The following is an 11360-nucleotide window of genomic DNA, read 5'->3' as shown; positions in this document are numbered from 1 at the left end:
AGAGGGACGCGACTCTGCAAATGACACACTGGCCTCCAATAGGAAAGTAAAAATATAATAGGGAATGACACTTATCACCTTGATAATACATCTCTGTCCATTGACATTGATCATCGTGATATATCTGTACACTAACACTGGTCACATGATATATCTGTACTTTGACAGGTCACCGTGATATATCTGTAAATTGACACAGGTCACCGTGATACATCTGTACATTGACATGTCACCGTGATATATCTGTACAATGACAGGTCACCATGATATATTTGTACAATGACAGGTCACCATGATATATTTGTACATTGACAGGTCACCATGATATATTCGTACATTGACAAAGGTCACCGTGATATATTTGTACATTGACAGGTCACATGATATATCTGTATATTGACAGGTCACCGTGATACATCTGTACATTGACAGGCCACCATGATATATTTGTACATTGACAGGTCACCGTGATATATCTGTACATTGACAGGTCACCGTGATATGTTTGTACATTGACAGGTCACCGTGATATATCTGTACATTGACAGGTCACCGTGATACATCTGTACATTGACAGGTCACCGTGATATATCTGTATATTGACACAGGTCACCGTGATATATTTGTACATTGACAGGTCACCGTGATATATCTGTACATTGACAGGTCACCGTGATATATCTGTACATTGACAGGTCACCGTGATACGTCTGTACATTGACAGGTCACCGTGATGTATTTGTACATTGACACAGGTCACCGTGATATATCTGTACATTGAGAGGTCACCATGAAACATCTGTATATTGACAGGTCACCGTGATACATCTGTACATTGACAGGTCACCATGATATATTTGTACATTGACACAGGTCACCGTGATATATCTGTACATTGAGAGGTCACCGTGATATATTCGTACATTGACAAAGGTCACCGTGATATATTTGTACATTGACAGGTCACCGTGATATATCTGTATATTGACAGGTCACCGTGATACATCTGTACATTGACAGGTCACCATGATATATTTGTACATTGACAGGTCACATGATATATCTGTACATTGACAGGTCACCGTGATATATTTGTACATTGACAGGTCACCGTGATATATCTGTACATTGACAGGTCACCGTGATACATCTGTACATTGACAGGTCACCGTGATATATCTGTATATTGACACAGGTCACCGTGATATATCTGTACATTGACAGGTCACCGTGATACATCTGTATATTGACACAGGTCACCGTGATACATCTGTACATTGACACAGGTCACCGTGATACATCTGTACATTGCCGCTGACGACGATGCTGCTGCTGTTGCTGAACACTGCCAGAAGCCTGCCCAATGAGCTACATTATTACCCCAGTCAATGGATCAGCTCTTTGGAGAGCTGACACTGATGTTCAACGTTTGACATTTGATAAACTCAGTCATATTGCAGCAGCAAGCAGATTACTGTCCATGTTGAATTACGTTTATTCAATGCTCCTTGAGAAGGAGATATTTTTGAGCACTCAGACAGATAACGGTCTGATGGAGAGAGCTGTATCTAACTTTTTCAAATGTTCAATATCTGGCGAGTATCACTCCTTGTTGCCGTATAATGTTCATCGTGTCACGAGCTTTGATCGGGGGTGAAATGTGTGTTTGAAACTGGTCTGGTCAGAGGGTATATACAATCATTAGTCCCCAACCTACACACATCGACCCCATATAGTACTTCTGAACACCCGGATATTTGTCCTGCTGCTATAAATTGCACATAAACCGATTGGGCAAAAGTAAGTTTATACTTGAAAATTGGATTGATAAAAAAGTTACATGTTTTCTAGGATCAAAACAATCAAAACAAAATACTTCAAACGTGAGGTCCAAAACACAACAATCAAATACATCATCACCGAATAACCATTTCATATTTGTTTCATGTTTATCCACCATACTTTCTTTTGCCCGGCATTGTAAAATGCTCCCCGACAGAAAGCCAACATGTGTTGTATGGTAACAATATTTCATGTTCAATAAAACACTTGTCTGTTTGTTGTTTGGCGTCGCAGAAAGTGATATTCCGGTTATATCAAGGCGGTCTGTGAGAAGAGAAAACAGAAGGTTGATATAATGAACACCATTCAACTGCGTCGGGGCATGATCTCACACAAGTCACGGAGCCTGACCACCCGGTCCATTAAGTCGTCTCTGTTCGATAAGCCGTGTCCACACTGTGGTGCAATTAAGAAACAAACCGTGGATAACCTAGCTCGACATCGAAAACACAATTTCATCTCCTTTATTCCATGATAGTGAGTGAATATGGTTTTACGCCGCTTTTAGCAATATTCCAGCAATATCACGGCGGGGAATACCAGAAATAGGCTTCACACATTGTACCCATGTCGGCAATCGAACCCGGGTCTTCGGCGTGACGAGCGAACGCTTTAACCATTAGGCTACCCGACCGCCCCTTATTCCATGATAAAATTAAACGCGAACTATTTGGTGTGAGCTTTGATATTTACGGAAGCGTAATGGGTCGAGTCTAATGTTTTCATTGTGTTGGCCATCTGAATCACGGAAACGGCGATATCCATTAAACAAAGTATGTTGTGTATTTGTTGAAACAGTTTCAGTAAATCAGTGTTCTGTACTTGCCATAAAAGCATTGCAAGTGGAGAGCACAGCACCTACGTAAGCCAAGTGGAAACCCCTAAATAGTGAAGTATGGCTCACAAGTCCCATGGCCGTCAAATCGGCTATCACAATCAGAGGTATTTATTGTGATTTGATACCTCTGATTGACTAATCAGAATCGATTAATTTCCAAATCATGTTGAACAATATATATTATGGAATATAACGTTATGTATGTTTTCAGATTTTCAGGAGGTACTAATTATTTGATACCTGATAACTTTATAAAGAATCGACGTTAGTTTTAAAATGTTTCAATTCTCATTCATCGGTCCAGTATTTTGGACACTAAACAAATATATGTAAATCGATGCAGCATAGATAAACATTTCAACTTTCTCATGAACTATTTGTCCTCAAATGATATATGAATAACCACTAGATTAAAAACGTCATGGTCAAAACCGCCGCTGACAATGCCCTTAACATTGACCTGTCTATACTGGTGTTCAGCTGAGAGCGGAACCCGGGTGACATTAATGCCTAAAGCTGCGGGATTTACCTGTATGACTGATTACAGGTATATACAGGTGTGTAGCGCCTCTTTGCTCGCACTCTAGCCAGACTGTGTAGGTAGATAAACTGTATCTATAAGGCGGGATCCTCTCATACAAGGGTTGAGAAGAAACACACTGATAGGACAAGGGGCGAGCTGACATGGAGAACAGAACAGGACTTAAACAGAACAAGCTTGGTCGTTATTTACGTTAAAAGGTTTGTTGATAGCAAATGATTTTTATTATGTCAACCCCGAGATTATTTTCGCTGCACGTTTCTTGAAACACATTTATCAGCTAGGAAATGTTTGTCGTAAATCTTGTCAAACGGAGAACATTACTAAGCTAAATAGCATTAAATATTACTTGTTTACACGTCTTGAAAGTCTGCCTTTTAATTCCTTTGAAAACGCTGTTATTTATTATTTGAATTTAAACTACACACAGCCATATCACTGACTCCATATTTGTCTCGATTGAGGATCATTCTTGGCAATTAAAATTCCAGGTATTGCTAAAAAGATTGAATTGAGAAAGAACATCGATAGCCTACGCTGGAGTGTAATGAAAGTTTCAAGGATAATCAAAGCGCCAATATCGATTTGCGATTTAAATATTTACTTACCATGACAAACCAAACCGAAGCGGGCGTGATTACTGGTAACGGCCGCCGTAACAACTTCTTCGTCAGCGTTCTTGACGTTGCCGACTGATTTACAACATCGACTGACAAAAACTGCTAGTGACATACGGTAGACGACATCTTTAACAGGAGCTATCAGAATAGGCTGACGTGTGTATGACACAAAAGTACATAGAAATACATAGAACTTTATTAGTGAACCACTAAATCATCTAAGGAAATGTAAACATACGTATTTGGCTTCCAAAACGACAACACATTTTTACGGCCCAGAGAGGTAAAACTTATGAACCACAGACTGCAAACACTACGGAAGTTTAGGAGCGTAATTGCTTTCTCAGTAAACAGCTAACCCTGGGAATTGTCCATCTGTACCGTTATTTGAATCAGATGGCCAGTTCCACTCCAGACTTTGTGTACCGTGCCAGGATGCCATCGGTCGATTCTGTGCTGGGCACGTGCAGAGCAGACGACATTGCTAAACGAGATCAACATACCGTCAGACGACATGCTTATTCAGACCCGGAGGTGCGTTTACCAATGGGGAAGAAAAAAGGCGACGAGGGGACTAACTTCCGGTCTATCGTTAGTCATTTGCTGCGCAGACGCAGTACACATGTATCAGCCCTTTCAAATGAAGAGGACAGCTCTGGAGCACTCAGAACGGTGATGGAGAGAATATATCTTCATGGAGAGACAACGTCAAACAAAACGACGGAGCCTCGACGTCGCCTTTCTTTTGCTGACGTCATTTACACGCAGACGACACATCAGCGCGTGCTGGAGAAAAGACGTGCAAGACTGACACAGATGAAGAAAACAAATAGCAAGGTTAGTGTATAACGAAGTGTTTGATATACACAAGTTGTGTGTGTGTGTGTGCGCGTGCGTGCGTATGTGTGTGAGTGTGTGTGTATGTGTAAGTGTGTGCGTGTGTGAGTGAGTGACTGTGTGTGAGTGTGTGTGTGTGAGTGTGTGTGCGTGTGTGTGTGTGTGTGCGCGTGCGTGCCTGTGTGTGTGTTATTTAACGCCACACTTAGCTAGTCACCGAAACTGACCATTAAGTCGCTTCTTTCGACCAGCTCAGGACAAATTCTTACCCGAAATCCACACAGGGACACAACAGGAAGTCACCTTTATATATGTTTGAACTAAACTTTGTAATAATTATTGAATCACTTAAAAAATGATAAGGGGGCACGTGTGGCCCAGTCGTCTAAGGCGCCGCGATTCGCTGTGCAGAGTTGCGTCCCTTGTGCACGCCATAAACCTATGATTGTGGGTTTGAATCCCAGTTCGCCACGATTATGTTTCTAGGTTTGTCAGCACCATACCCGTGCTCGTGGGTTTCACCGAAGTGATAAACGCCTGAGACCTGCATCACTTCGAGCTTTCCTCCCACATTAAGCTTACACGCCGCGATATAACTGGAATACTGTTAAAAGCGGCGTTAGACCCAACTCACTCACTCACTCAAAAATGATAAAATGCGACTTTTCAGTATTAATTATAATATTTGGTTCCAATTGATCCCAAGTTCTAGAATTTAACAATCCGTCTCGCAAATTTCCCGAACAGATTCCATAGCACGTAAAAGGCCAAATACTGGTGCTAGTCCCATGTATAAGAAATAAATTATGTAAGGACTTTTAAGTTACACCTTGTTTTACGATGTTGTTGTACAGAAACGTTTTATCAGGTGTTGAAATAGGATAGATATTGAACTGAAAAAGTAAAGGGAACTCTAAAAAAAAATTGGCACTAAGACGTCTCACCTGACCATACTCCTGTTGTGTTAGACTGTTCTCATATCAACTATTTGCACTATATACGCCCATATGTGGGGAATCGAACCCGGGTCTTCGTCGTAACGAGCGAACGCTTTAACCACTACGCTTCCCAAACGCTCCTTTTTGTATGAATGATAGGCACGTAATGCGAAAATAGATAGATGAATAGATATCTGAAGAGTTGTTACTGTGCTATTATTATATTAACGTTTGTAATGCAATCATGTACATGTGGGGGCACGGGTGGCCCAGTCGTCTAAGGCGCCGCGATTCGCTGTGCAGAGTTGCGTCTCTTGTGCACGCCAGAAACCTATGATTGTGGGTTCGAATTCCAATTCCGATTATGTTTCTAGGTTTGTCAGCTCCATACCCGTGCTCGTGGGTTTCACCGAAGTGGTAAACGTCTGAGACCTGCATCACTTCGGGCTTTCCTCCCACATTAAGCTGACACGCCATGATATGACTGGAATACTGTTAAAAGCGGCGTTAAACCCAACTCACTCACTCACTCACTACATGTACATGTCTTCTGTACACAAATGTCGGACAATCTTCGATCGGAAATTCAAACCAAATTGTCAAGAACCTTAGCTGAACAGTTCTTTTTAGGATTTGAGAAATTGAACGGAGGTTAGGTCGTTGCCAACAAGTGTAAATCCCCTACGACTGACATAAAATGTTGAGCATATCGACACCTTCTAGCCATGAATTAATTCCAACATAGGCCATACCTTACAGCCAAAATAGCCTGTCGTGCATGACTTAAGTGCGCTCACAGTTTCCTTAGAGCTCTAAAGGCAACAACAGTCACAATGTTCTTAGATGTACACCTAATCCTTCATAATCTCTAATCTCTAAGTTAAACAAATTAACATGGTAACATACCACTGTAGATTAAAAAGAAAATATTTAGGCAAAGCCATATTTATAACAACCAAGAAAATATAGGCTTAATGACCGACTTCAAGTGGTGCCTTTGTTGGCATTAGTTCTGGGTTCGTGGAGTTCCACGGGGGCGTTGATATAAAAACGGGAGGAGCGTAATTGTTCACCGTAATATGGTTTCTAATTGGGAATGCGATCAGAAAAACCACGTCGGCGAACAAAACCGCCATCAGCATGGTGAGTGTTAAGTGCGAACATTATTGAGATTGTAGGGTGGGGGTCTGTGTTATAAAATGTTTTGTTGTATGGTCTTACTGATGACATTGCTTATTTCTGCTTGAGAGACACTATTCATATCTACAAATCTGCCTCACCGGCTTTGAAAGAGACACTCTTTTCATGTTTGTTAAGCTAGGTTTCTCCGGTCAACAAAGTACGAAAATCACCAACACACTTTGTGTTGAAATTGTGATCAAATAAGTCTCCTTTTGGCGTGTGGACATGCTTACCTTTTTCGCGAACACCTGGTGTCATCACTGATTTTCAGTGATCCATTCACCGCTTTTAAAACCTTTTTCACCCAAACTGTTCCGGCGGATAATCGAGATTGGTTATTTTCTGTTATTGACGTTTATATTTACCGTTTGAAGTATCAGTTTTGTTCTTATTGCTGTTGTCATGGAAAAATGTTTAACACCACTCTCCCTTTTTTCATATATCCAGTTTATTCCATGTGTCTGGGCAAAACATGAATATGACACTGATCTCATAATGACCAATAAGAAATATGGCAATGTATACTACTCCGAAGAAGTTCAAGAACACCCGATTCTTTCACATAACTATTGCCAATATGTCATGTTATGACAGATTAACTATGGTTATAGGAAATATTCGGGCGTTCTTGAACTATGTTCAGTAGTATATGTTTTATGAGGGTGTGAAACTTTGCAAAAACATAATGCCATAACACTATACATGCATATGCACGACTATAGTGGCTGCTGTAATTTGCCATCTTCCCGAGGCAAGAGAGTAAACTGACTTAAAAGTCCAGTTTCCACCCTTGCCAAACTAGGCAGGAATTCCTGGGCTGGATAGTAGCGGCACCAGTGTGTATACGAGTTATGTATCCACTCCTATGGACCAATCAAATTCCATTACTTGCATTTGATTCAAGACAGTCAAGACGACCTGATCAATAATCAAGATCTATATTGTAATAAAACGGGTCTTACATCGTGAAGTGCATCAACTCACGCGAGCACCTTGATTAAAAACATGAAAGTTTTGGGAAATAACTCTTGACAGCGAGTTAGCGGTGCACATGCTTGCAAATCCTGCAATCGACAGAAATCTGGACGACAGTTTACGAACCGGATTTCGTTGCGCGATTTTGATTGGACTATGCATAGACTCTTTAGTCTAAAATGTAACTCCATAATACCAGCCTAGTTCGGCAAGGATGGAAACTGGACTTTCATTGTCAGTTAACTCCCTTGCCTCGGGAAGATGGAATTTGCTGTACCATGGGCCGATGACTTACGTCTATGCTGGTACAAAATATGATGATGATGATGATAATGATGATGTACCATTGCCATGGAATAGTTAGAAATCAGGTCAACAGATAAATCAGTTTCGGGTCATGTATGTCAGTTGAATTACATATATGTTACTTTGTAAAGTTAAATCAATTCATGTCGTCAGTAATTAATACAGGGTACGATTATAAAATAAATGGCTATTTTATTTAGAAATATGTCAGGAAGTTGTGTTTAACGGTTTTTTTCAGTTGTGCATCGAACCCACCACTGTAGTCAAAACCAACAACAAAAACTAACAAACCCGTGACAGAAAAATATCATTAAAACCAGTTCTTAGTTCTCGCTACCGCTAAACAAAGCTTTTTTTAGCCGTAGCGAGAACTAAGTTCTGATTTTAATGAGATTCATGAAAAAAATGCGTGACACTGTATATTTCTTTCTTCAAATAACCCCTGCCCTTTTTCATAAAGAGTGTTTTGGTTCTCAAATGTCACGAAAGTTTATATGTCTCATAAAGGTTTTATACGTCAGTGGATAAAGATTAATTTAAAATTGACTTTCACTTTGTGTGAGTTCATTGAAGTATGAACTTTTATAGCGCGAGGGCCTAACTCTATGAACGTCGTAGCTTGCGAGGTTCTCGTGAAAAACGCATGAACGTCAAATATTGTGTCTTGCATACACTTATGAACGTCAATTTCGCGGTAATGTGACCGACCTCTTGTCCCATTGAACTTCAAATTAAAAGATTATAGCAGAAATATTTCGGGTCATGATCTCCTCACAAACAGTAGGTCCAAACAAATGAATTATTGGTTCTTAGGAATCGTTGTGTAGTTTGTCAAATTTAAAATAATGTCCGCATATCTATCTGTTTGTCTGTCTGTCTATCTATCTATCGGTCTGTCTGTTTGTCTGTTTGCCAGCCTGCCTGTCCGCATATCTATCTGTTTGTCTGTCTGTCTATCTATCTATCGGTCTGTCTGTATGTTTGCCTGGCTGCCATCCGCATTTATATCTATCTGTCTGTCTGTCTGTCTTTCTGTCTGTCTATCGAGGTAATAAATTTCAGTTTGACTAGGACGGTATGATTGATAAATGTACTTTGTGTGTCAGCAGACACACGCACGCACGCACGCACAACTACGTGTCGGACATGGCCTTCCTATCTGACACATTCCAAAGGTCTCTACATATCCTACGTATACAGTAATCCTAAAATCAATTTGAAAGACGATGGGCAATAAGTCATTGGTTTTATGAGTCGATAACATTGATCGTTTGTTATTCTTAGTATCCCTTTGATCAAACGTGTTTTATCTCCCGACTCAAGCATTGCCGGGCCAAAGTAAACTGCCGGACAAAAGAAAGTATACGCCTATCTTTGATGATGGCAAAAAAGTACACAAGCACGAAATGGTGTTTCGATAGTGATGTATATGATGAGGGTATCATAGTTGTGCTTTTGGCGGCGACTGTTATCGGCCTAGTAACGTTTTGATAACGTTTGTAGTTTGTTGGTCAAATTTTCAAGCGCATACTTCTTTTTGTCCGTCAGTTTAATTTTACTGCAAATGGGTGAATGATCCTTTTATCCTTTTCTTAAATTTCCACACACATAAAAGTATGGTAAAGCGTAGGGCACAAAAAGTTGAGCACATGCAACTCTTAATGATTCTTTACTATTTCTTTCGGCCGCCTCCGTGGTCTAGTGGTAGAGCGACCGCTCGGAGAGCGGAAGGTCTGGGGTTCGATCCCCGGCCGCGTCATACCAAAAAGCGTTAAAAGATGGTACTTGTTGTTACCCTGTCTGCCTCTCGGCATTAAGGGGCTAAAACAAGGGCTGGTCGGCTCGGAGTCAGTATACTGAGTTGGGTATTCATCTTAAACTGCAGCATGGTATCTCAGTGAGCTAGCACTATAAATCGGCATCAGTCCGGACAAGAACAAACAGCCACACACACGTGCATTGCGCCGCTGTATAAATGAAATAACGCTAAACCCCATTTCACCTCACCTACTATTACTGTCGTATTGGGTGGTGAGTTTAGGATGGTACATAAACTGTAAATTAATCTTCTGGGACAAAAGCAGCCAAACCAATTTTTTTACAATTACAGCAAAACCTTTTCATAATGACTATCAATGGGCATGTATTATTCAATAGTTTTGAAGAAACATACAACTCCGTGACCAAAGAGGAGTATTAAATTTTAAGTTTTGTTAGTTTTAATACGGTAATTATCTTTTTATTATACCAAACAACAAAGATCATCTTACAGATATTTATCATTCGAACACGTATTACTGCATACAGAAATCAATCATTAAACATTGAGTAAAGATTATCCACACGCTCAGATATATTTAGGAATAATTATTCTCTGTGCAACGCCCCGGAGACGTACCAGTAACTTATGATCGTGGGTACAAGTTCCAGATCCGGTCCGATTTTGTTACTCAGTTTATCCGCACCACACCTGTGTTTGGGGTTTTCAGCAAAGTGGTAATCGTCTGAGACCTGCATCGCTGCCGGCTTTCACCCCAAACCAAGTTGACTTGCCGATATAACAGAACTATTGTTCAAAGCGTCGCTAAACCGAACTCACTCACTGGCTCAATACAATAACCGTTAAACCACTTTTGAGACCGCCCCTTTATGTGTAGGTCAAGCACTGACTCCCCAGTACATCAGGGGGAGCGACATACACAGTGTCAAAATGTTTTCTCTGATAACAGTGTTAAGATTAACACTATAATATATCAGTTTCGATTTTGTGGTGTAACAAGCTTAATATTGACCGGCTGAGCTAATATCACAGATCACGGCGCAACGAGATAAGGTCGTAGCTGTAGCACCGTCAATGAGAATTAGATGTCGTGTGTCATGGCCTAGATATGATACCGTAATACAGCTCCACAAAGCTATTTTATTGCTACAGCTCACGAGAGAGAGAGAGAGAGAGAGAGAGAGAGAGAGAGAGAGAGAGAGAGAGAGATGGAGTGAAATGGAAAGAGATAAAGAGAGTGAGTGAGTGAGTAAATGTTGCTTTAAGCCGCATCAGCAATATTCCAGCTATTCGCGGCTAAGATAAAGAGAGATACAGACAGAGAGAGATAGATAGATAGAAATATATATATATATATATATATATATATATATATATATATATATATATATATATATATATATATATACACACACACACATATATATATACCGTAATACAGAGAGAGAGAGAGAGAGAGAGAGAGAGAGAGAGAGAGAGAGAGAGAGAGAGAGAGAGAGAG

The 11360-nt window shown here is 40.4% G+C and overlaps 1 protein-coding gene across 1 annotated transcript in view; it reads left to right on the top strand.

Annotated features, from left to right (window-relative positions):
- Positions 1-4237: 4237 nt before the first annotated feature.
- Positions 4238-11360, top strand: part of LOC139444605 (uncharacterized) — a 39367-nt gene continuing 32244 nt past the window's right edge. Inside the window, exon 1 of the mRNA XM_071225510.1 lies at positions 4238-4678. Within this exon, the coding sequence (XP_071081611.1) occupies positions 4238-4678 (441 nt within the window). The remainder of the gene's footprint in view (positions 4679-11360) is intronic.

This window comes from Haliotis cracherodii, unplaced genomic scaffold, assembly GCF_022045235.1.
Source record: "Haliotis cracherodii isolate W230 unplaced genomic scaffold, xgHalCrac1.p SCAF_6, whole genome shotgun sequence".
Taxonomy (NCBI): domain Eukaryota; kingdom Metazoa; phylum Mollusca; class Gastropoda; order Lepetellida; family Haliotidae; genus Haliotis; species Haliotis cracherodii.
This window is presented reverse-complemented; position numbering and strand designations above follow the sequence as displayed.